Raw genomic sequence first — 26,590 nt, 5'->3', positions numbered from 1 at the left:
CCTGATAGAAAGCCCCCCCTGGCCACGGCCATCACATGTTCTTCTAAGGACAGCCGTGCATCCAGGAGGACACCCAAGTTGCGAGCCTTCTCTGTGGGGGCCAACGACTCGCCCCCAATAGTCAGAGATGGCACCAACTGACTATATCGGGACACCGGGAGCCACAGCCACTCGGTCTTGGATGGGTTGAGCTTGAGCCTGTTTCTCCCCTCACAAAGTCAACCATCAGTATTTGCCTCCTCCAGTTGTTTCTCCTCTTTTGTAGGGCAGCAGAAGTGTCAGCAACTGTAGGAGTCAAGCATGGCCCAGGAAGAGGACACCGTAGAGATAGCAGCCCTGGGCCGCCCTTTCCAGCTGGGGACGTTGTACGACTGCCGCAAGGATGCGCTCATCCCAGGTAGGAGCTGGAGGAGAGGCTGATGGGTCTCTAGACGGAGGGAGGGAGGGAAACAGGCACTGCCATCAAGGTGCAGGCTAAGCCCAGGGACAGAGTTGAGCTCCTGGGTACAAAGCCCACTAGTAGCAGCTAGCTAAGTAGGACCTCCTAGCTGGGAATGTGTATCCAACACTTGGCCACGGATGTAGCAGCACTGGTGCTGTTTACCAAACACAGGGTGGGTTTCCTCCCCAGAAGCAAAGTCACTGAAATGGTTTGGAAAATGACTAATAAAAGAAGTCTAGGGTTCCCCCAAAATGGTGAATTCAGGGAGAGAATTAATTCTGAAGCTGTGATGCAGACGATTCTGAACACTTCATGAAAATATGGTTTCCCCAGAGAGATGGAGATCATTCTTGAAATCAATAGATGCATAGCAATTCCCATTCCTCTCTACTCAGTCAAAAGCCTTCAGAGTTTTGCAGTATTTTACAAAACTGGTAGGAGGTTTCTCTGGTGATGATTGGAAAAGAACAAATGACAGAACCCTCCGGAGGAAGATGCCTCTAATGCCCCACCTCTCTGGAGCTTCTCTATCCAGCTGCAGGTGTTTTGGAAGACTGTGTTCAATTCATGAACCTGTTTTCTTCTGATCCATGCAGGAGTCACCCTTTGGGACTACAGCTCTCTTCAGAAGGATCTGACCATCAAGCCTCAGCCCAAGACAGCAACTGAAATCATTGCATCCGACAGCATAGATGACAAGGCCTCCGCCCTGGATATCTCAGGATCCATTAAAGCCAGTTTCCTTGGGGGGCTGATTGATGTGAGAGGATCAGCAGAGTATCTTCATGATACTAAGAAGTCCAAACAACAGGCCAGAGTCACCATTCAATATAAAACCACCACCAGGTATGAACAGCTGACAATGAGCCACCTAGGAATCCAGAATGTCTCTCACCCAGATCTCTTTGAGCATGGCACAGCCACCCATGTGGTCACTGCCATCCTTTATGGAGCCCAGGCCTTCTTTGTCTTTGACCGAGAAGTTTCTTCAACGGAGATGGTAAAAAATATAGAAGGAAATTTCCATGTAACAATCAAGAAGGAGATATCTATCACAGGACAAGCAGATATGAAGCTAAATGATGAGGAGAAAGAGAATGTCCTGAAGTTCAGCTGCAAGTTCCATGGAGATTTTTCTTTGGACAAAAACCCAGTGACCTTCCAAGATGCCATGAAAGTTTATGAAACTCTCCCAAAATTGTTAGGGGAACATGGGGAGAAAGCTGTGCCTGTGCGGATCTGGCTCTACCCACTGAGCAAGCTGGACACCAGAGCAGCTAAGATGGTACGTGAGATCAATGTAGCATGGATCTTTGATGCTGAAAAGATCTTGGAGGAACTGAATGAAATCCAGATGCAAAGCAACGATCTAGCCAACAATCCCATCGCTGAGACCTTCCCTGAGATCAAGAGGAAGATCCAACAGTTCAAGGATCAGTGCAGGCAACACAGGCAGACTTTCCAGAAACAGTTGGCCAGAATTTTGCCTTCCATCCGGGGAGGAGGGCAAGAGGAAGAGACCCTGGTGAACCTCTTGATGTCTGTCAACCAGTCACCCTTCAACAACCAAAGACTCCGTGAATTTCTGGACACCAAGAAAAGAGAAATTAACTTTGTCAAATCTTATCTGACTATTCTAAGTGACATGCAAGTTATCTCATCTGAGAACAAGCTGGAAGAAATAGTTCTTGACCCCCAGAATGAATACGTGGTCTCCTTTACATTCACTTCTTTACATGAAGAGGAGCCATTTCTGTTGAGCTTTCAGAACTGGCTTCAGGAGCAATTCTTGCCAGAATCACTTAAGTCAACAAAGTCCACTCCTTGGCTGAAGAAAGGCCTGGCCTGGTTTGAGGACAAGGTGTGGACCCGCAATGCTCGCCAAGCGGCCAAATCCATCAGAGACTTTTTCAGTATCAATCAATCCAATGAGAAGATCTGCTTTGTTGTGGCCTCACTCCCAGATATGGCCACACCAGGAACCTCAATATACCTTTATGAAGATGGAGAACTGGTCAGCAAGAACTTTGAGTTGCCCTCAAAACCTCTCCCTTTCCTGATCAGTGAACTGAGACACGACAGCATTCAACTGAAGTTTCAGCCAGCTGAATATGGAAAGGCTTCCATCTCCAGCTATCTGGTAGAGTACAAGATTACAGGGGAAGAAAACTGGAAGACCATGAGGACAAAGGATGCTGGGGAGATGTTCCTGCTGAAAGATCTGCTTCCAAACACAGAGTACCAATTCCAGTATGCTGCTTGTTGCAAGCTTGGATTTAGTAAATCCAGTGACCTGTGCCCACCCATAAAGACCCTTCCCACCAGCCCTCCTGAGAAATTAAAAATGGTCACTGCAGCATCTTCTGTCATCTCTGTGGCCTGGATGAGTCCCAGCATCGTTGCCTCAGGAGTTGTGGTCAAGGAGTACAAGGTGGAGTACAGAATGGTGGAGGCTGGAATTGGGAGTGTCCAGTGGACTGAAAAAAGGACTGGAAGAAAAACAGAATTTTATTCCATTGAAGGTTTGAAGCCCCAGATGGCGTATAGAATACGGGTGTTGGCCATGTGTGATAATGGATTTCTGAGTGTCCCCAGCGAGGAGGTGGAGGTCTCCACATCACTGGAGGAAGAATATACAGATAATGTAACCCGACAGTTCCTTCAGGAAAGCTCCCTGGTGGAGGACAGACAGCCATTAGTGTTTGCCCTTCCTCTGGAGAAAGTCCCCTCAGATACCTCCAGCTCCTGTCTCATGTACCAGGTTGGAAAGGAGAATCCGGAAATGCCCAACAAAGTCATCCTGGTGATGGGAGCAACCGGGTGTGGGAAAACCACTCTGATCAACGGGATGATCAATTACATTCTGGGTGTCCAGTGGGAAGATAACTTCCGATTCAAATTCATTCATGAAATCACCCAAAGAATTGAAGCTGGAAGCAGGACGTCTGAAGTCACAGCCTACGTGGTGAACCATCGGAAGGGTTTCCAAATCCCCTATTCTCTCACCATCATTGACACGCCAGGATTTGGCGATGCAGAGCAAGACAAACTGGTGGAGAAGCAGCTTCTGGAGTTTTTCTCCACCCCAGGGGGCACTGACCACGTGGATGCCATCTGCTTGGTGGCCCAGGCCTTCCTTGCCCATTCAACTCACGCCCAGAAATGCATCTTTGATTCCATGCTCTCCATGTTGGGAAAAGACGTGAAGGATAACATCCAACTCCTGATCACCTTTGTGGATGGGGGGACCCCACCTGTCCTGGAGGCCCTCAAGGAAGCTGACCTGCCGTGTGCTCAGGATGAGTCAGGAACCCCTCTGCACTTCAGATTCAACCATTCAGCCCTCTTTGCTCCCCGAGAATATGGAGGAAGCCCTAATGCTGCTTCTGAAATGTCCTGGAAAATGAGCACCGAGAACATGAAGGATTTCTTTGACTCATTAAAGATGATGGAAACCAAAAGTTTAACCTTGACCATGGAGGTCCTCAAGGAACGCCAGGAGCTGGAAGCTGCTCTTAGAAGACCTCCCCCTCCTAAGGTTGAGCAAGTGCACCCAAATAGTTTCCAGATCAGTATTGATCCGGTAGCCATCGGGAAGGCTTCGGTCTCCAGGTACCAGGTGGAATATCGGATTGCAGGAGACAATTGGAAAAGTCTCAGTACTGAAGGCTCTAAGGATCAATTCATCCTGGAAGATGTCCACCTAAATCTTCAGTACCAATTCCGATGTGCAGCTGTGACTCCAGGAGGGCTCAGTCAATGGAGTGAGGCGATCACTTGCATCTGTCCTACGGGGAGGCCTGCTGAGGTAACTGGAGGAGGAGGAGGAGGAGGAGGAGGAGGAGGAGGAGGAGGAGGAGAATTAGAATAGCCTGATATTAGTTGTGGGTGCTCCATCTCTGGAGATTTTTAAGAAAGGACTGGGCAGCCACTTGTCTGAAATGAGCAGGGGGTTGGATGAGAAGACCCCCAAAGTCCCCCACTCCCCACTCAGGGAGGAGAGCCATGGGGCAGGGGAGGTTCCCGAGTGATGGGCTGGGGAGGGGAGGGGGTAACCTAGAGGAAGACGATCTGGGGGGACCCTTGGAGACAGTGTGGAGCTGCGACAGGAGCAACTAAAGCCCCAGAGAACAGGGTCTCTTCGAGCACAGTCAGCTGTGGGGAGCTGACAGCCACTTTGGACATCAACCCCCCCACCACCCACCCCCGTTCCTGAAACCCCCAAAGTGCAGGATCCCAAGAATTGAAGGGCTGCATAAAAAGGGGGGTAGTGGGGTGGAGGGGAAGGATCAGATGGGTCTGCCTCAAGGGCGGTGAGGAGGGGGTGGCTCATTTTTACCATCCCCGCAATTCCTCCCTGTGTCTTCTGGGGGAAGAGAGTTTGTGCAACCTCCCTGCAAGGCAGCCTCTCCTTTGGCTGACTCTGTTTCTCTTTTCACCCAGAAATCCCGGCTTTTGTGCTGTGCGACTGGTCTGGAAATGTCTGGAAGCATCCCAGGTAAAGTCTTGGTCCCTGGGGTTGGGGGGGGGATGGAGGGGGTGGGAGCAACTGTCCTGGATGGAGGGACAGGCTTTACACTACTGACCAATCCCCTTTTTCTCTCCTCTCCCCTTTGGGTTGCAGGGCCTGAACGGAGGATCGTCCTGGTGGGTGAACGCAGAAGTGGGAAAAGTACGACAGGAAACACAATCCTGGGAAGGGAAGTCTTTCAGTCTGGGAGCTCATTTCAGTCAGTAACAGAAGTATGCCAAAAGGAGGAGACACAGCTGAAGGGCAGGAAGATTGTGGTTGTTGATACACCTGACTTTTCCTCTTCCCATCGTCCAGACAAGGCTATTGCTGCAGAAGTGAGCAAGTGCATGAAGTTTTGCTCTCCAGGTCCCCACGTCATTCTGCACGTGATGCATCCTTTCTGTTCCTTCCATCAGGAGACGAACGTGGTTCAGCAGATCAAAGAGGTTTTTGGCCTTAAAGCCAAGGATTACACAATCCTCTTGTGCACCCACAAAGATTACCTGGAAGGTCAATCTTTACAAAAGTTTATGTATTCCAAAGTTGAAAATATGAAGAAATACGTTGCTGAATGTGGAAACCGGATGTTGGCTTTCAACAACGAGGCCAAAGGAGCTGAACGAGAGGCTCAGGTGGCCAAACTGATGACCATGATTGATGACCTAGTGTACAAGAACACTTGTGGTCCTTATTACACAGAAGACATGATGAACATCAACAAAAGACCCAACTTCTGATTGTTTCCCTTTCCATCAGAGACCAGGAAGTCTCTCTAATTGAGCCTCTCCTCCCAAAGGCTCCTTCAAGCTTCCAAAGGAGATTTTGCTCTTGCAACTATTACAGCTTCTCCACTTCCAACCAATTATGGGGGGAGGGGAGAGAGAACTTAGGTTTCAGACATCAAGATGCCACCATGAGTATCTATAGATACTTTTACAGACATTATGTAAGGAATGTTCCACTCCTAGTATGGGAAAAGGTTAAAGCCAAGATCCAGACATATCCAGATGTATCTGGATCCGTTCCAGTCGGGCTTCAGGCCCGGGTACAGCATGGAAATGGCATTGGTCGCATTGGTAGATGGTCTCTGGAGGGCTCGGGACAGAGGGTGCTCCTCTGTCCTGGTCCTGTTAGATCTCTCAGCAGCTTTTGATACCATCGACCATGGTATCATGCTGCACTGGTTGGAAGAGTTAGGGGTGGGGGTCACTGTACTGCGGTGGTTCTCCTCCTTTCTCTCCGACCGGTTGCAGTCTGTGTTGGCAGGGGGGCAGAGGTTGACTCCAAGGCCCCTTATATGTGGGGTGCCACAAGGGTCGGTCCTCTCGCCCCTTTTGTTCAACATTTATGTAAAGCCGCTGGGTGAGATCATTCGTGGTTTCGGGGTGAAGTACCACCAGTACGCTGATGACACCCAGCTGTACATCTCCACCCCAGACCACCCCAACAATGCCCTTGAAGTGATGTCCTGGTGTCTGGAGGTCGTGCGGATCTGGATGGGGAGGAACAGGCTCAGACTCAATCCATCCAAGACCGAGTGGCTGTGGTTTCTGACGTCCCGATATAGTCAGTTGATGCCACTGCTGACTATTGGGGGCAAATCGCTGGCCCCCATGGAGAGGGCTCGCAACTTGGGCGTCCTCCTGGATTCACGGCTGTCATTAGAAGATCATTTGATGGCCGTGACCGGGAGGATTTTTCATCAGGTTCACCTGATTCGCCAGTTGCGTCCCTTTCTGTATCGGGACTCCCTACACACAGTCACTCATGCCCTCGTCACTTCCCGCCTGGACTATTATAATGCTCTCTACATGGGTCTCCCCTTGAGGAGCACCAGGAGGCTCCAACTGGCACAGAGTGCGGCCGCGCAGGTGGTTATGGGAGCAACATGGCGCTCCCATGTGACACCTCTCCTGCGCGAGCTGCACTGGCTCCCGGTGGTCTTCGGGTGCGCTTCAAGGTTTTGGTCACCACCTTTAGAGCGCTCCATGGCTTAGGACCTGGTTATTTACGGGACCGCCTACTACCACAAACAGCCTCCCACCAGCCGGTATGTTCTCATAGAGAGGGACTCCTCCGGGTGCCGTCAGCCAAACAATGTTGACTGGCAGCCCCTAGGGGGAGGGTCTTCTCTGTGGGGGCACCTACTGTCTGGAATGAGCTCCCCCCGGAGATACGAAGGATCCCAGACCTGCACACCTTCCGCCGCACTGTGAAGACCTTTTTATTCCACCAGGCGGGCTTGGCCTAATCTTTTCCCTCTTTTTTTAATATGTAAATTTTAATCTGTTTTCAATTATTGGGGTGTTTTAATTTGTCAGGGCCAAAACTATTTAATTTGATTTTATCTGGTTTCTTAAATTTTTTGTATCTATGTATTTTATTGTTTGGCTGTTCACCGCCCTGAGTCCTTTGGGAGTAGGACGGTATACAAATCAAATAAATAAATTAATAATAATAATAATAATAATAATAATAATAATAATAATAATAATAATAATAATAATAATAATAATAATAAACAACTTATATCAAAATACCCATCTGGCTTTCAACAATGGAAGCGCTGATGCATGCAAATGTGATAAACTTGGGAAACATTGTAATGTTGTAGGAAGTTAGCACCCACCCCTTTCCTAGAAGAATGAAATATTTTAGGAAATATTAAAAAAGCAGAATATTATGTTTCTATGGATGAGAAATGGAGAAAAATGTTTTAAAGAAAAAGCAGCTTCCTGCCTCCCCCACACACACCTTTGTTAATGGGCCATAATCTGCAACACAATAGCAACAGAAACTAACACAATGGGACCCATCTAGGACAGAAACTCACCATATGGCACCTGGGAAGATTACATCAGCCAGCAAGACTAGCTAAGACCCCCATCCCCTGGGAGTCTGACAACCAATCAGGATACTCTTTCTGGGCCCCAGGAAGTTCAAAGCCAGAAAAAGCATAAAACCTGGGGACTCGCTGTATCTCAGCCCTTTTCTGTTCAGGAACTCAAACCATGTGATCCTGTCCACCATTAAACCATCTTTCCAAGCAGTCTCCATGTTTCCAGTGTCTTTTTCCCCACTTGGAGCTGAACCCAGAAGGATATTTCTTCCAACAATTTGACACCCCAGATGGGACTCCAAGCTAACCTAACCAATGGACCTGGCCCAGGTAAGCCTCCCTTGCTAGCAGCAGACCCATTGAGTCTGTGGGTATGTTTTCCTGGACCTTGGCCATTTGGAACTAGGTTTTAAAGGGGTTTTGAGTGTTGAGCTCAAAGGCTGCTTGGAAAGAAGGTGAGTACCTCTAAATTTTAATTTTAAAGCATGGATAAGCATGGGAAATGTGTGTATGCCTGCATGTGTGTGAGTGAAGGCCCTTCTCCCAATCACAGCTGGATCTTGCTTCCTCTGTGTATTTCCTAACTGCAGAAAGACTAACAGTCTGGAGAGCATGGGGGTTTTGCCAGAGCACAGGACCTTCTGTTAGGGAAGGAGAAAGTGTGTGTGTGGGATTCCATCTGGAAAACAGTCTGATTTCACCTCTTTGAGTGACCTTTAGCTGCATCTCTGCCTACCACTAGCTCCACCGAGCCATGACCGGTAGGATAGAGAAAGCAAGGGGGGTTGCCGAATGTGGGACTTTGTGTTTAAAAGGAATGGAAACTAAGCGAATGCCAAGTGAAAGTGAAAGGGTATTAAAAGTAGAAAAGGGAGTCCCCGGTATTCAAAGGAAAGCAGCCCGAGGTGCGTGTGCACGGGGAGGTACTGGTACTAACTGTAGGGGCAGTGAGGTCCTCCTGGATCCCCTTTTTGGATTCGAAAAACCCAGACAGATTTCACAAAAGGGAATCTGTGTCCTTCTCAGAACCTTTTTTTCTGAAAAACGAAGGAGGATAGCCCGGCTAAGCCAAAGTGAGCCTTACATTTCAAGGATCATGGGAAGCTGTAGCTCGAGGGCAGTGAAAATCCCCTGGAAGAGTTGATTGTGTCCTGGGATGCTAGGCGGATGCCAGTGTTACCTGGCATGAGCTAAAGGAAAGCTCAGAAATTGTGTAGAAATGGGTTAGGCTAAAAGATAACACCGGGAGACAAATTTGGCTAAAAAAAGGTACTTAAAAGAAAAGGGAAATGTATAGATAGGAATGTTGGGGTTTTTGTTTGTTTGTTTTGCTTGTTTGTTTGTCTCTTTCTCTGTCTTCTATGCAACCATTTGGTATGTATGTTTAAGATTTGTGCCTTCCCTAATTAACTGAGATTTATGGCGGGAATGATCAGTGTGTGTGTAAATCTCAATGTTCTGTTTTCATCTCTTTGTCCTCCTTGTTTTTATGTGTGTATGTCTAAGTCTTTGTGCGCCCTCGAGGTAATTGTAACGGTAAAATATATATCTAGAGACAAGAATTTGAAATTGTTAGAGAGAGAAAAAAAAGGGGGTTGAAGCAACGAAAAATGGGAGAGAGAGAGAGAGAAAGAAAGAAAGAGCCTTTGCCCTGTGTTTGTCTGGCCAACAAGAACAGAGTAAAGAGAACTTTTCATTTTATTTCTAATTTTTTTCTCCTTCCCTCTCTGTATCTCAAAGTAACAACTCAAGTTTATGAAGAAATGTTTTAAGTTCATTTACAAGAAAAAAATTCAGTCTTGCATTTACTGTATGTGTTTAAATTGTTTTACCTGTTCATCTCTTTCCCGAAGTATGTGAATCCAGTTTTTTCTTTCTCATCTGTTGTGTCTCCATTTGTTGAAACTGCATTATCTGTTTAGTAACTGCAATACTGTTGTGTTGTTTCTTTTCAAAATCTGCCTGCAAGCTATCTACCCCCCCCCATCTCTAATCCTGTTACAATGCCTTTCCTGGGAAGATTACCCAGAAAGGGGGGGAGGGGACCCTGTTCTAATGTCTTTCAGCCCTGCACAAAGGACTCTGCAAAGGACTCTGTGGAAGCAGAGCACATGGATCCAGATGCTGCCTCCAGAGGAGACCTTCCATCTGTTTGAGACAGGAATTGGGTTTGAATCCAGCCTCCACTGAAAGTCATCACAACAACCAGAGTGGAGCAGACCTTCCCAAGCCTGACTGACCAGCCTTACCACCAAGCATGCTACCCAGCAGACATGAAAGAAAGGACTCTGAGATGTACAAGTAAAGACTAAAAGACTCTTTTCAATCCCCAGAAGACAGCTGGAAAGACTATGGGGGAGGGTGGAAATTCATTGTAAGGTTTTCTTTCTTGTCTCATTTATATTGTAATCAGTTTATTGTAAGAATTGTATTTGGGAGTGGTTGCCACAGCAAATTATGTACCCCTTAGATTTCTGTCTGGTGGGAGGGAAATTTGTCCAAAATGTCTGTATTGCTTGTACTTTAAAAGTAGCTGCATACACATGCACACACAGAGAGACACACCATTCAGAATTAGACTGAAACTATTCCCTTCACTTACCTCCACACAAAGCTTCTCCTAGGTTGATTTTTGCTCTGTGGCACTAAAAGCCCAAGGAGTCATATCTCCCTGCTAATTCCATGGGGGAGGGGCAATCCCCCTCAGGCAATTCCCTCACTTGGAGAGATAGCAGAAAAAGTGATATCCAAAACCCAAGCCCTGACTGTGACTCACAAATGATGCTGCCCAGTTGCCCAGTAAAGAAAGATATGTTGCTTTTGTTAGAAAGGGATTCAGAAACTGAATTGGTTAAAGATTGTATGATTAAGTGGGCACAAAATTTTGCAGAACCAGTGATGTTGGAAACGTGGGAAAAAAATTGGGTTCAGAACGTTAAATTCACACAGTCGCAGAATTTGAGGGAAAATTTTTATAAAATGTTTTATAGATGGCATTTAGATCCCAAGAAATTGTCGTGCATGTACCCTAATGTTCAGCCAAAATGTTGGAAATGTGATTGTTTAGATGCTACATATTATCATGTCTGGTGGACTTGCAAGGAAGTTAAAGCTTTTTGGATAAAAATTTGGTGGGTCATGCAGAATGTTTTGAAGAAAAAAATTCAATTTTCTCCACAACTGTTTTTATTGGGTATAGTTAAGGGTTTTACATTGGGTGAAACAAAGTTGATATTGTACATGATAACAGCAGCGAGATTATTGATAGGTAAATACTGGAAAAATGAAGCTTTGCCCACTATCGAGGAATAGACTTTGAAGATGGCCAGTTTTGCAGAGATGGCGAAGATTTCAGCATACCTAAAAGATTGTTCACAAGAGACTTATGAATGGGAATGGAAAAAGTGGATAGATTATGTGCAGAACAAATATCAAACCAGGAAGTATCAAATAGCTTTTAATTGAAAATGTTATATTAAGATAGAAATATTTTAACTTTGTGAAGATGAAAAATTATATGGGGGATGGAAGGGTTCAAGTTTTATATAAAGGGTTTTTTTTTTTTGATGTGAGCATATTCTGTGGAAGTCCGGGGGGGAGGGGAGGGTGAGGGGGGGTTAGGGAGGGTGAGGTTGGGGAGTTTGGGGCGGGTTGAGGGGGGGGGAAATGGGGTGAAAATGTAATTGTAAAACTTTTGCAATAAAAAAGAAAAAGAAAAAAGAAAGATACGTTGCGCTGGTGGTCTCATGAGTAGAAGTCCCAGGGCTCATTATGTGTAATTAAAAAAAAAAAAAAAGCCTGGATATTGTACACTGACTAACGTCAACTTGGACTCACAAATCCTGGATGCACTAAAGTAAGAGCTAGGGCAGGTTCAGTAACCAACCCTTGGAAATGGGCAGTCTGTAATTTAAAGGAAAACCATGGCTGTGAAAAATTTTGGGAAACGTGCTTGCTTGAAACCTGACTGGAAGCTCACAGAAAGTAATATCTGAAATCTGAAATTAATTGGCATAGAAATTGGATACTGTAAAATTCCTACCAGAACTTTTGCCCTGGCTGCTAAACCTTCAGGGTTGAAAGCTTTTGGAAAGAAAATGAATCCTTTTCTGTTGCCTCTATCAATGCCTTCCCCTTTGCATCCTCTGAGTGGTTTCATGAATGAGTTTGAATCTGAAATTATCTTCCCACTGGACACCCAGGATATAATTGATCATCCCATTGATCAGGGTGGTTTTCCCACATCCTGTTGCTTCCAGCACCATGATCACTTTATTGGGCACTTCCAGGTTCTCCTTTGCAAACTGGTACATGAGACAGGAGGTGGAGGCATCTGAGGAGACTTTCTCCAGAGGAAGTGTGAACATTAATCGCTGTCCCTCCTCCACCAGGAAGCTTTTCTGAATAAACTGGTGAGCTATATTTTCTGCATCTTCTTCCTCCAGTGATGTGATGACCTCCAGCTCCTCACCGGGGACACTCAGAGCTCCATTATCACACATGGCTGACACTCAAATTCTGTATACTGTCTGGGAGTTCAGACCTTTAATAGGAGAAAAACTTGTTTTTTTCTTGGTCTTTTTAACAGTCCATTGGTCATTTCCAGCTCCAGCCTCCACCATTCTGGACTCCACCTTGTATTCCTTGACCACAACTCCTGAGGCAACGATGCTGGGACTCATCCAGGCCACAGAGATGGAAGAAGATGCTGCAGTGACCATTCTTAATTTCTCAGGAGGGCTGGTGGGAAGGGTCTTTATGGGTGCGCTTGGACCACTAGATATTCATGGCCTGGTTTGCAACAAGGAGCATACTGGAACAAATAACTTGTGTTTGGAGACAGATCTTTCAGCAGGAATATCTCCCCAGCATCCTCTGTCCTCACAGTCTTCCAGTTTTCTTCCCCTACCATCTTGAACTCTACTAGATAGTTGGAGATGGTAGCCATTCCATGTTCAGCTGGCTGAAACTTCAGCTGAATGCCGTTGTGTCTCAGTTCAGGAATCAGGAAAAGGAAAGGTTTTGAGGGCAACTCAAAGTTCTTGCTGACCAGCTCTCCATCTTTATAAAGGTATATTGAGATTCCTGGGGTGTCCACATTTGGGATTGAGGCCACAACAAAGTGGACCTTCTCATTGGATTGATTGATACTGAAAAAGTCTTTGATGGATTTGGCAGCTTGGCGAGCCTTGTGAGTCCTCTCCTTGTCCTCAAACCAGGTCATGCCTTTCTTCACCCCAGGACTGGATCTTGTGGACTTGGTTGATTCTTGCAAGAATTGCTCCTGAAGCCAGCCCTGTAAGCTCAACAGAAATGGCTCCTCTTCACGTAAAGAAGTAAATATAAAGGAGACCACGCATTCATTCTAGGGGTCCAGAACTATTTCTTCCAACTTGTTCTGAGATGAGATAACTTGTATTTCACTTAGAATAGTCAGATAAGATTTGACAAAGTTAATTTCTTTTTCCTTCATCTCCAGATATTCACTGAGTCTTTGACTGTTTTTTTTTTATTGCAAAAGTTTTACAATTACATTTTCACCCCTTTTTCCCCCCCACCTCCCCCCCAACCTTCCCAACCTCCCTAACCCTCCCTAACCCTCCCCTCCCCCCAGACTTCCCTATAATATACTCATAATCATGAAGAACCCTAATATAACACTTATATATAAACTTGAGCCCCTCCCTCCCCTGTATAATTTTTCTCTTTATCTCATTACTTTAAAAAATTTCTAGTACATTGTTTTCAAGTAAAAAGTATTTGATACTTTCTAGTTTGATATTTGTTCTGAACATATTCTATCCACCTTTTCCATTCCCACTCATAAGTCTCTTGTGAACAGTCTTTTAAATATGCTGAAATCTTCGCCATCTCTGCAAAACTGGCCATCTTCAAAGTCCATTCCTCAATAGTGGGCAAAGCTTCATTCTTCCAGTATTTACCTATCAACAATCTTGCCGCTGTTATCATATACAATATCAATTTTATTTCACCCAATGTAAAACCCTTAACTATACCCAATAAAAACAGTTGTGGAGAAAATTGAATTTTTTTCTTCAAAACATTCTGCATGACCCACCAAATTTTTATCCAAAAAGCCTTAACTTTCCTATAGGTCCACCAGACATGATAATACGTAGCATCCAAACATTCACATCTCCAACATTTTGGCTGAACATTAGGGTACATACATGACAACTTTTTGGGATCTAAATGCCATCTATAAAACATTTTGTAGAAATTTTCCCTCAGGTTCTGCGACTGTGTAAATTTAACATTCTGAACCCAAATTTTTTCCCATGTTTCCAGCATCACTGGTTCTTCAAAATTCTGTGCCCACTTAATCATACAGTCTTTAACTAATTCAGTTTCTGAATCTCTTTCTAGCAAAACATTATAAAGCCTTTTGATATGCATTGGACCTTTCTCTCTTATATGTCTAACCAATTCTTCCTCATGCAACATAATACCAGTTTTTTGGTCCTCTTTCCATCTCAATTGTAATTGATTATATTGTAACCAAGTTAAATTAGTCCCTTCGTCCAACAGTGTCTGCAATGTCTTCAGCTGCCATCTACCCGCATCTGTAAAAAGAACCTCTTTATATAAAAACCCCCCGAGTGACATTATATTTGTATTCCACAAAGTATGACCAAGATCCAGCCATAGCGGTATTTTATAATCCCATTTGAATCGGTGCTTCTTCCAGACTCTCATCAAAGAGTCTCTCAGTATATGACTTTTAAATACTTTATCTACTTTGTCGTCGTAAAATAAGTAAGCATGCCATCCAAATTCAAGATCAAAACTTTCTGCATTCAGTATTCCAGTCTTTTTCCTTCCAAACCAATCACTTGTTAAAGTTAAAGCTGCTGCATCATAATATAACTGTAGGTTTGGAAGTTTAAGACCTCCTCTTTCTGGAACATCTTGCATAATTTTCAATTTCACTCTCGGCTTCTTCTCGTTCCAGACAAACTTATTCACTCCAGATTGCCAAACTTTCAATTGTTTATCACTTTTAAGCACCGGAATCATTTGAAACAAAAAAAGAAATCTTGGCAAGATGTTCATCTTAACTGCTGCTATTCTTCCAAGTAAAGACAGCTGCAGTTTTTTCCAAGTCTCCATGTCTTTCTGCACCTCTCGCCACAACACCTCATAGTTATTTTGAAACAATTTCATGTTTGATTCTGCAACCTGAACTCCTAGATATTTTACCTTAGGTACAGTCTCAAAACCTGCCCTCCTTTCAAGCTCATGTTTACGATCTTGTGTCATGTTTTTAACTATCATTTTAGTCTTTTTTGGATTCAGTCTAAAACCTGAAACTTTACCATAGTCTTGTATAATGTCCTTCATCAGGATTATTGATTCCATTGGTTGTGATAGGGTAACAACCAGATCATCTGCAAATGCCTTTATTCTGTAATCCTCTTGCCTAATCCTTATTCCTTTCAAAGTATTAGAGTCCCGTATTGTATTTAACAAGACTTCTAGTGTTAGAATAAATAAAAGTGGGGACAACGGACATCCCTGTCTTGTTCCTTTTTCAATTTTAAACTCTGTTGTCAAACTTCCATTAATGATGATCTGTGCCTTTTGCTCTTGGTAAATTGCTGAAATCGCTTGTATAAATTGATCCCCAAAATCCATCTTTTTTAAAGTCTTTAGTAGAAAATTCCAATCAACTCTGTCAAAGGCCTTCTCTGCATCCAAAAAGACCAGCATTGCAGGAATCTGTTTATTCTTGTCAAGATATTCCAATAAATCTATTACTTGCCTTACATTGTCCTTCATGTGTCTGCCCTCGATAAATCCCGCTTGGTCCTCATGAATCACCTTTTGGATTACTGGCATCAACCTGTTGGCTAATACTTTTGCATAGATTTTATAATCTGTATTCAAAAGAGATATTGGTCTATAATTCTCTGGTTTTTTAGGACCGACTTGTTCTTTTGGTATCAAAGATATGTAAGCTGTTGTCCATGATGGGGGTATTTTACCCCCTTGTTGAATATTGCAAAATAAGTCTCTAAATTGTTCCACCATTTCAGCTTGCAAGGTTTTGTAATACACTGCAGTCAAACCATCCGTACCAGGAGCTTTGGCTGTTTTTAACTGTTTAATTGCTACTATTATCTCCTCCTCTGTTATAGGATAATTCATTCTTTCCTTTTGTTGATCAGTAATTTTTGTAACTCTTTTATCGTTTAAATATTTTTCTATAAGTCCATTCTGCACCTCCTCCTTGGCATATAATTTGGTATAATAGTCCACAAAAGCTTCTTTAATTAATTTTTGTTGAAAAATTTCTTTCCCTCCAATATCAATACTATCTATAGTCCGTATACTTTGTTTTTTCCTCAATGTGTAAGCCAACCATCTGCCCGGTTTGTTAGCGTTGCAAAATGTATTATGCTTCGCATATTGTAAGTTTGTTGCAACTTGTTCCACCATAAGCATTTGAAATTGGTCTTTCAAAAGTTTTATAGCACCGCTTATTCTTTCATCTGTTGGATTTTTAATAAGTAACTGTTCTTTATTCTTTATTTCTATTTCCAATTCAGATCTTTTCTTTTGTCGAAACAGTCTATGTTTAGAGTTCATGTAGATAAGTACCCCTCTCATATAAGCTTTGCTTGCGTCCCAGACAATTTCAATTGGGGTACCTTTATTCAGATTTATTTCAAAAAATTCTTTCAGATGCTTTTTAAGTTCTGTTGTATTTTTTTCATATCTAAACAAGTTCTCATTTAATCTCCAGGAACGTCTCTCAACTTTATCCATCTCAATTTCTATCCATACTGGGCTATGGTCAGTCAAAGTTCTTGGAAAAATCTTTGTTCTTTTTGTCTTAACAAGTAAATCATCTGACAACAAGATAAAGTCAATCCTAGAGAAGGATCTGTGTCTATCAGAAAAGAAAGTGTAGTCCAGTTCTTTTGGATTATATATTCTCCAAACATCTTTTAGTTCCATATCTTCTTTCATGTCAAAAAAGGTCTGTGGTAGTCTGATTCTAGACTTTGCCAAACTCTTTTTATCTAATTTAGAATCAATTATTCCATTCCAATCTCCCATAATTAAAATAGATCTGTAATCCCATTGCAGTATTTTGGTATGTAGCATCTTGTAGAAATAGTCCTGTTGTTGATTGGGAGCATAAATTCCAATCAAAAGAATTTGGCCCTTTGCCGTAAGCAATTCAATTGCTACAAACCTACCATCTTCATCTGTTTCTATAACTTTAGCTGTTAATTTTTTATTTACATAGATAACCACACCATTCTTTTTTTGCGAAGTTGAAGATATAAAATGTATTCCTAGTTTGGAGTTTATCAGATATTTTTGATCTTGAGTTGTGATACGTGTTTCTTGTAAACAAATTATGTCATTATTAAATTGTTTCAAATATGTAAATAATTTCTTCCTTTTCTGTGCTGAATTCAACCCATTAACATTCCAAGATAAACACTTAAAGGTCATCAGCCTCTTTTCGGAGCACAGAGCAAAATACTTGAAGGTCATCCGAAAGCTTCGATTTCGCTCCTCCCATAGCTCCGATCTCATGTGCAGTACTCTTAACTGCCTCCTTGTCTTGTCTTTCCTGTTGTTGTTGTTGCTTTTGTTTAAGTAACTTAGATTGAGCTCTAGTTATACGTTGATCCTTAAATTCAATCATCCGAACCGAGTCCAAAATTGGAGAAGATTCCAGCAAGGGCTCATCCAAAAAACCTCCTTCTGCACCTTGCACTCCTTCTAATTCCTGCTTGGACTGTTCTTGCAATTCTCGTTGAGGTTGCTTCTCTTCATTCTCTTTAATCTCCAAAACTGTAGATGTACGTGGAGATGGTGTTCTTACCTTAAGAATAGTAGTATAAAAGTGTTGTGCCTTCTCCACGGTATTCAAACGGCATCTTTCTCCCTTGTATCTGAAAATTATCCCAGCTGGTGCGTCCCACCGGAAGGGTATCTGTAGATTTTGCAATTCCTTAACAAGAAAACCAAATTCTTTTCTAGCTTTCAACATTTTAGGAGGTAATTCTTTAAAAATTCCAATTCGTGAACCCCCGACTTGTACAGAAGTGTAAAAGGATTTTTGCAGGATATCATTTCTTATTTCTCTTTCTGTAAAATATATGACCACATCTCTAGGTAATTGTCTTTGTCTGGCCACCCAAGAGTTCACTCTGTAAATTTTGTCTATTTTGTGAAAAACCACATCAGGATTAACTTGTAAAATCTTAGCCAAGGCCTCAGAACAGACTTGTCTCAAATCCTGTCTTTCCTCCTCTCGAATTCCCCGAAGCCGTATAGCGAACTCCATTGCCCTGAATTGTATCATAACAATCTCATCTTCAACTCTCTGCATTTTATTGTCAACATCAGCAATTTTATAGTCATTGTCTTTCATCTTTACATTAACTTCTGATTTAAATTCTTCAACTTTAAAATCAACTTTCCCAATAAATTCTGCCAGGCCAGATGCCACTTCTGATATTTTTTTGGTCACCTTATTTTGATTCTGTTTCACCATATCTTTAACTTCATTAATTTCCTGCATAAATTCCTGGTGTGATTTTTGAAGTTTATCATCTATCCCCTGATGTGATTTTTGAAGTTTGTCATCTATCTCCTGTTGAGATTTTTGAAATTTATCATCCAGAGTTTTAGAAATGAATTCTTTTAAATCTCCCACATCAAATTCTCTTTTTTGAGTCTGTAACTGTTGAGCAGGGGGGAAGCTGTGTTTCATGTTTGTGTGTGGGGGATCCCCCCCCTGTTGCCTTCCCTTCCTGCTTCTTTGAAGCCATCGTGCCACGTAAACTAGTTTTTCTGAAGAGGGAAATTCTTTTTCCTTTCCCTCTTCCACAGAAACTTCTAAAAAAGTCCCCCAGATTTAATCAAGTGAAACTGAAGTAAAGCAAAGTCAAATTTTAGAAAAAGAAATTTTTTCTTTAAATAGAGCAACTTTGTAGCAGCTTTATAACTTTGTAGCAAAGCAGGAAGGCTTCACAAATCCACTTTCACTAGCTCGTTAACTCAAATGCTGGGCGCCATATTTTTTCAAATCACTTTCACTTACTCACTTTCTCTTTTGAATTAGAAAGTCAACAAAGCACTAATACTTGCAATTTTCAAGTTTCTGGATTCAAGTTGGTATTTCCGCTGTTTGTTAAGTTTAGTTCCTTTCGCTTTAAAAGTTTGCTGCTGCCGGCTTGTTCTGCTAATTAGCAGAAACGTCCCACGCCGCCCGGAGTTTCAGCAGGTTGGAAGGGAGCCACGCCTGTTTCCTCCCCAGAAACAATTCCCTGGGGGGTTACAGGGGCTCGACCTGTACCCTGCTATCTCTTCTCCTTCAATCTTCAAGATTTTGGAGTTTTCGAGCCGCTCCTCAATCGTGGGGCGGCTCTACAGGCGGCGGGGCTGGCGGTCTTTAAAAAAACACCGCCGTCGCCGAGGCTCGCAAACCGGTTTGCGAGTCTTTGACTGTTGAAGGGCGACTGATTGACAGACCTCAAGAAGTCCACTAGAGTACCTTCCTCTTGCCCTCCTCCCCAGATGGAAGGCAACATTCTGGCCAGCTCTTTCTGGAAAGTCTGCCTGTGTTGCTTGCAGAGATCCTTGAACTGCTGGATCTTCCTCTGGATCTCAGGGAAGGTCTCAGTGATGAGATCATTGGCTAGATCATTATTTTGCATCTCTATTTCATTGAGTTCCTTCAAGATCTTTTCAGCATCAAAGACCAACCGAACACTAATCTCATGGACCATCTTAGCTGCTCTGGTGCCCAGCTTGGTCAGCGGGTAGAGCCAGACCCTCATAGGCACAGCGTTCTCCCCATTTTTCCCTAACATTTTGGTAGAGTTTTATAAACTTTCATGGCATCTTGGAAAGTGACTGGATTTTTGTCCAAAGAAAAGTCTCCATGGAACTTGCAGCTGAACTTCAGAACATTCTCTTTCTCCTCCTTCTTTAGTTTCATATTTTACTTTACTTTACTTTTACTTTTATTTGATTTATATACCGCCCTACTCCCGAAGGACTCAGGGCAGTGAACAGCCAACAATAAAATACATATATACAAAATTTAAAAAGCAGAATTAAAATCGAATTAAATAGTTTGGCCCAGACAGATTAAAACCCCAATCAATTTAAAACAAATTTAAACTTTGAGTATTAAAAATATTAAAAAATATTAAAATTATTAAAATTGTTTAAAAAGAGGGAGAAAGTTAGGCCAAGCCTGCCTGGTGAAATAAAAAGGTCTTTAGAGTGTGGCGGAAGGTGTGCAGATCCGGGATCCTCCGTATCTCTGGGGGGAGCTCGTTCCAGATAGTAGGTGTCCCCGCAGAGAAGGCTCTCCCCCTGGGTTCTGCCAGTTGACATTGTTTGGCCGATGGCACCCGGAGGAGCCCCTCTCTATGGGAGCGTATTGATCGGTGGGAGGCTATTGGTGGTAGTAGGTGGTCCCGCAAGTACCCAGGTCCTGAGCCATGAAGCGCTTTAAAGGTGGTAACCAAAACCTTGAAGCACACCAGGAAGACCACCGGGAGCCAGTGCAGCTCACGCAGGAGGGGTGTTACATGGGAGTGCCATGTCACTCCCATTACCACCCGCGCGGCTGCACTCTGCGCCAGTTGGAGCCTCCGGGTGCTCCTCAAGGGGAGCCCCATGTAGAGAGCATTACAATAGTCCAGGCAGGCGGTGACGAGGGCAGGAGTGACTGTGCGTAAGGAGTCCCGATCTAGAAAAGGACGCAACTGGCGAATCAGGCGAACCTGATAAAAAATCCTCCCGGTCACGGCCGTCAAGTGCTCTTCTAAAGACAGCCGTGAATCCAGGAGGATACCCAAGTTGCGAGCCCTCTCTGTGGGGGCCAGTGATTCGCCCCCAATAGTCAGTGCTATTTGCTTGTTCCGTCATAGCTATTTCCTTACTGAGTGTAGCTTGGAGAGTTCCTTCTATATTTTTTACCATCTCCATTGAAGGAACCTCTCGGTCAAAGACAAAAAAAGGCCTGAGTTCCATAGAGAATGACGGTGACCACATGGGTGGCTGTGCCATGCTCAAAGACTTCTGAATGGGAGATATTTTGGCTTCCTAGGTGGCTCATTGTCAGCTGTTCATACCTGGTGGTGGTTTTGTACTGAACAGTGACTCTGGCCTGTTTCTTGGACCTCTTGATGTCATGGAGATACTCTGCTGACCCTCTCACATCAATCAGCCCCCAAGGAAACTGGCCTTAATGGGTCCTGAGATGTCCAGGACAGAGACCTTGTCATCTTTGCTGTCAGACACAATTTCAGCCTATCTTCTAGGGTGTTGGCCATGCCTGCCAGCTTAGTATCATCTGCAAATTTGATATGTTCCCCTTTTATTCCCTCATCTAAGTCGTTTATGAAGATATTGAAGAGTCCTGGGCCTAAGATGGAACCTTGTGGCACTCCACTACTTACTTACATCTCCATGTAGATGTAGACCCTAGAAGATAAGCTCAAGATCCAGATGGATCTTGACAGACTTGAACCCTGAGTCCTATCTAACAAATGGAATTCAATGTAGAGAACAGTAAAGTCTTACACTTAGGCAAGAAAAATCAAAAGTACACATACAGACTGGGTGAAACCAGGCTTAATAGCAGTGACTGTGAGAGGGATCTTGGAGTCTTAGTGGACAACCAGTTAAATATGAGCCAGCAGTGTGCAGCAGCAGCCAAAAAAGCCAACACAATCCTAAATTGCATTAACGGATCACCACACTATAAAAAAGATGTTGAGATTCTAGAAAGAGTGAGGAGAAGAGCAACCAGGATGATTAGGAGGCTAAAACATACAATGAACAGTTGCAGGAGCTGGGCCTGGCTAATCTAGTGAAAAGAAGGACCAGGGAAGACAGGATAGCATCTTCCAATATTTGAGGGGCTGCCACAGAGAGGAGGAAGGGGGTCAAGCTATTTTCTGAAGCACCCGAAGGCCAGAGAAGGAATAATGGATGGAAACTGATCAAGAAGAGAGTCAACCTGGAAATAAGTAAGAATTTCCTGACAGAACAATCAACCGATGGAACAGAAGTTGCCTTCGGAAGTTGTGGAAGCTTCATCACTGGAGGTTTTCAAGAAGGGATTGGACTGCCATGCATCAGAAATGGTGTAGGGTCTCCTGCTTGGGCGGGAGGTTAGACTAGAAGAGGTCCAAGGTCCCTTCCAGTTGTATTCTGATGGATGGATGGATGGATGGATGGATGGATGGATGGATGGATGGATGGATTGAAAAGCAAGACACACATAGACACACCTGCCCATTTCCTCCCCCACCCCTCCTGGAAGGAGCCCTTCAACCCTGGAGCTCCAGCCAAGGCCACCCACCCCCACCCTTGGCAGGTTGTCAGGGAAGGAAGAACAAGAGCAAAGTGGTTTGTCTCTAGCCCCTCCCATTCTCTCTCCCCACTCTCCACCCCTCCCCCAGCACAAAGTCTGATCCTCTAGCAGCATCACAGTGTGGAATCTCACTGGAAAAAAGTTGGGAGGGGCATAATGGTGTGGGGGCTTTTACCTACCATCCCTGGGTGGGGCGTCGGGAGCGGCCCGGGAGTTCATGACTTCCATGGCAGCCATGGACCTGACTCAAATAATTCAAGGCCCAACTCATGCGTGGGGACACACACCCGATCTGGTTTTTATCTCGGAGCAGTGGCATAGTGAGTTCGGTGGGGGTATGCCAGTCATCTACCCCCTGTCATGGACCGATCACTATCTCCTTCAGATAGGCTTCCATTATGCCACTCCCCACTGCCGGGAGTCAGAACCGACCATCTGGTTCTGCCCCAGGTGCCTGATGGACCCCGAGCGGTTCCCACACCCCGGTTGAGACCCTGGTGGATGCCTGGGAAAAGGCAGCCACCAGGGCTCTTGACCAGGTCGTGCCTTTGCGGCCTCTGACCTGATGTAGATCCCGGTTGGCTCCTTGGTTTACAGAGGAGCTCTGGGAGATGAAACGCCGGAGGAGAGGCATAGGGAGCGGTTGCAGGTCCAGCCGTTCAGAGTCTGACCGAGCCCAGTTGAGATCTTTTTCATGGTCTTATCTGGTGGCAATGGAGGCAGCGAAGCACTCCTACTTTGCTGCCCTCATTGCGTCCACAGAAAATCACCCGGCCATACTGTTTAGGATCTCCCGCTCTCTTCTGAACCAGAGGGAGGGGGAGGACCCTATGCAGGGACAGGCCGAGGAGTATAGTCAATTTCTGATGGACAAGATCACTCAGATTCGGGACGGACTGGACTCCGACTGTGCAGGGTCAATCGGAGAGGTGGTGACGAATCTGATTGTTTGGGACGAGTTCAATCCTGTTACTCCCAAGGAAGTGGACAGGATCATGGGGAAACTGAGTGCCACCACGTATTTATTGGATCCGTGTCCCTCCTGGCTGGTTTATTCGGCCAGGGAGGTTACATGCAGCTGGATCCTCCTGGATGCATGGTTGACTTTAGAAGACCATGTCATGACCATGACCAGGGGGGCATTTGCCCAGATTCATCTGGTGCACCAGTTGTGCCCCTACCTGGACCAAGATGCCCTACGCACGGTCATCCATGCACTTGTCACCTCCCAGATCAACTATTGCAACGTTCTCTACATGGGGTTGCCCTTGAAGGCCACTCGGAGGCTTCAGCTGGTGCAGAATGTGGCTGCGCGGGTAGTGATGGGAGTGTCCCAATGCTCCCATGTTACACCCCTCCTGCGTGACCTGCATTGGTTACCGGTTGCCCTCCGGGTGAGGTTCAAGGTGCTGGTGATTACCTATAAAGCCTTACATGGCTTAGGCCTGGGGTATTTGGCGGCCAGCAACAGCTCCCCATCGCCCCATGCGCCCACATAGAGAGGGCCTACTTGGGGTTCCGTCGCCTAAACAATGTCATCTGACGGCCTCTAGGGAGTGAGCCTTCTCTGTGGGCGCACCTACCCTCTGGAACCAGCTCCCCTTGGAGCTCTGGGTGGCCCCCGATCTTCGCTCCTTCCGCCGTGACCTTAAAACATGGCTGTTTCGCCAAGCCAGCCTGGACTGAATGGGGTTTTTAATGGGAATTTCTACTTGAAAAGAGAAACAGAATCAGCCAAAGGAGAGGCTGCCTTGCCGGGAGGTTGCCAGGAACTCCCTTCCCCCAGAACACACAGGGAGGAATTGGAGTTTGCAACTCCCACCTCAATGTCCTTGAGGCTCACCCATCTGATCCTCCCCCCACCCCCTTTTTATTTTTATTCTTGGGGTCCTGAACTTTGGGGGTTTCAGGCAGGGGTGAAATCTACTTACCTTCCTTACTGGTTCAGAAATGCATGTGCCGCTCATGCGCTCACCTCACATGCGCGCACAGACCTTCTACACATGGCAAAACCTTCTGAGCATGTGCAGAAGGTAATAAACACATTACTTCCTGGTTAAAACCAGGAAGTAGCAACACCCAGGTGGGTGGGCGGAGCTTCACTCCACCATCGCTACTGGATTGCTGAACCATCCGCCAACATCGCTACCGGATCGTACGATCCAGTGCGAACTGGGAGGATTTCACCCCTGGTTTCAGGAATGGTGGAGGTTGGTGTCTAAAGTGGCTGGCAGCTCCCCACATGCTTGAAGGGACCCTGTTCTCTGGCGCTTTAGCCGGTGTTGCTGCAGTTCCAATTGTCTCCACGGGTCCCCCCAGATCGTTTTCCTCCAAGTACCCTCCTGGCCACCCCAGACTCATCCTTGGCCTCCCAGCTGCCCCTCCAAGAATGTCTGAATCTAATTCTTCCTGGGAGGGAGCCAAGCTCCTTTGGTGGGGGCTCTTTTCTGCATCCCCTGCAATCCTAGGAAATCATGGTTCAGAAGAATTGCAATGATAAAAATGAAAGTTTTACCAAAAATTAATTTTTTGTTCTGGATAATCCCAATTAAATTTTCGGATCAAGAATTAAAGCAAATTCAGAGGTTGGTGGAGGCATATTGTAATGGAAGAGAGCAAGAATAAGTAAAGCATCATGGTATGAACCATTAAAAAAGGGTGGGCTGGGTCTTCCAAATGTTAGAAATTATTGGGTAGCTAATCAATTAAAGGTGGTCCCAGATATTATAGCAGCAAATATAGATTTAATATGGAGAGATATAGAGTTGAAAGAATTAAGGGATCCTTAATTAATTAATTAATAGGATTAATCCTTAATCCTATAGAAACATATTGGTTTAAAAGGATATTTTAAAAATTGCTAGTAGGATTCAAAATCCCGTTTTAAAAAATTTGATAGAATTATGGAATAAATGGAGATGCCAGGAATTTCTCCTTTAACACCAGTGGTGGAAATGGAGAAATTCCCTAAGATTGAATTGAAGGAATGGATTAATAAACTAAAAGAAAATCAAATTATAAATGGGAAGCCTGGAAGAACAAGATAAAGAATATAACATAACTAAAGAACACTTTAACAGATATTAAACTAAATTGGTTGAATTTAATACAATTAGAGAAATGGATAAAAGTGGAGGAAAGATTAGAGGAGAAAGATAGACCGTTGACAAAATTTGAAATGATTATAAAAGAATGTGAGGTGAATGAAGAATATATAGGTAAAGGAAGAATATTAACTGAATTAGAAGAGCAGGCAAAAGGTTTACAATTAATTTGGGAATCAGATTTAGGAGAAATAATTGACAACGATTGGAAAAATATTTGGAATAGAAGAGTATATAAGAATATGTCAGTTAGAATTAAGGAAAATTGATATAAAGTGATATGGAGGTGGTACTTAACAACACGTAAACTAAATCAAATAGATGGTTAAATATACAAATATATGTTGGAGGTGCAAGAGGTCAGAACATATAAACACATGTGGTGGGATTGTGATAGTGCACAAAAAATATGGGATATGGTGTTTAGAGAAATTAGAGCACATTTGAATGTAAATTTAGATATGTCATCGAGAATTGCATTATTGTTGCTGGTGGAACAACAGGATATAAATGAAACAAAAAAAGAAATGATTGTGAATTTGATAATGGCAGCTAGATTAGTGATAGCTAAATACTGGGGGCAAAATTGAGATATTCAAAGAAATGAATGGTATAATGAAATTTGGAGCATGGTAACAAACGATAAATCAACATCAGAAATTAAATTTTAAAAAGGGATGAGTAAAACAAACAATTATAATTAAATATGGGGGGATTTTATAAAATCAATGTTGGTGGAAGGCAAAGGGAATAAACCTACTCAAGAATATATGCTGCTTTGGAGGAGATAAGGGCACATTTAGAATATATTGTATATTTTTAGCTGTTATAGCAGAAGAAATATAAGGGGGAGAGAATGGTCTCTGGGGATGGAGGTGCACTGTATTATTTGTATTTTTTTTCTTTTTTGTATTTAGATGTGTATTATTTGCATTACATGTATTTAAAATAAATTTAAAAATTAAATTAAAATAAATGGCTCAACTTTTTTGGATCATGTGTTTAGATCTAAGCAGGGGTGAAATCCAGCAGGTTCTGGAGAACCAGTAGCAGAAATTTTGAGTAGTTTGGAGAACCCGCAAATACCACCTCTGGCTGGCCCCAGAGTGGGGTGGGAATGGGGATTTTGCAGTATCCTTCCCCTGGAATGGGGTGAGAATGGAGATTTTGCAGTATCCTTCCCCTGCCACGCCACCAAGCCACACCACACCACACCACGCTCACCAAGCCACGCCCACAGAACCGGTAGTAAAAAAAAATTGAATTTCACCACTGGATCTAAGTTATTAGTTAATTATGTCATAACTAA

The 26,590-nt window shown here is 43.9% G+C and overlaps 1 protein-coding gene and 1 pseudogene across 2 annotated transcripts; one reads left to right on the top strand and one right to left on the bottom strand.

The window, feature by feature from the left end:
- LOC148114429 (stonustoxin subunit beta-like) overlaps positions 1-22,574 on the bottom strand; it is a 42,486-nt pseudogene extending 19,912 nt beyond the window's left edge.
- Positions 301-5,692, top strand: LOC148114430 (GTPase IMAP family member 9-like). 2 transcript variants are annotated; one of them, XM_087894317.1, is made up of 4 exons: positions 301-397; positions 1,039-1,175; positions 4,886-4,940; positions 5,067-5,692. In XM_087894317.1, the coding sequence occupies exons 1-4, from the start codon at positions 301-303 to the stop codon at positions 5,690-5,692; spliced, it is 915 nt and encodes a 304-aa protein (XP_087750443.1). The 2 variants fall into 2 exon arrangements, with proteins under 2 accessions (XP_087750443.1, XP_087750442.1); XM_087894316.1 differs by having other exon boundaries at positions 1,039-4,250.
- Positions 22,575-26,590: the final 4,016 nt, after the last annotated feature.

This window comes from Pantherophis guttatus, chromosome 4 (assembly GCF_059756535.1).
Source record: "Pantherophis guttatus breed Tessera chromosome 4, ASM5975653v1, whole genome shotgun sequence".
Taxonomy (NCBI): domain Eukaryota; kingdom Metazoa; phylum Chordata; class Lepidosauria; order Squamata; family Colubridae; genus Pantherophis; species Pantherophis guttatus.
Note: the sequence above shows the minus strand (reverse complement) of the source record. Positions and strands in the feature narration are given on the sequence as shown.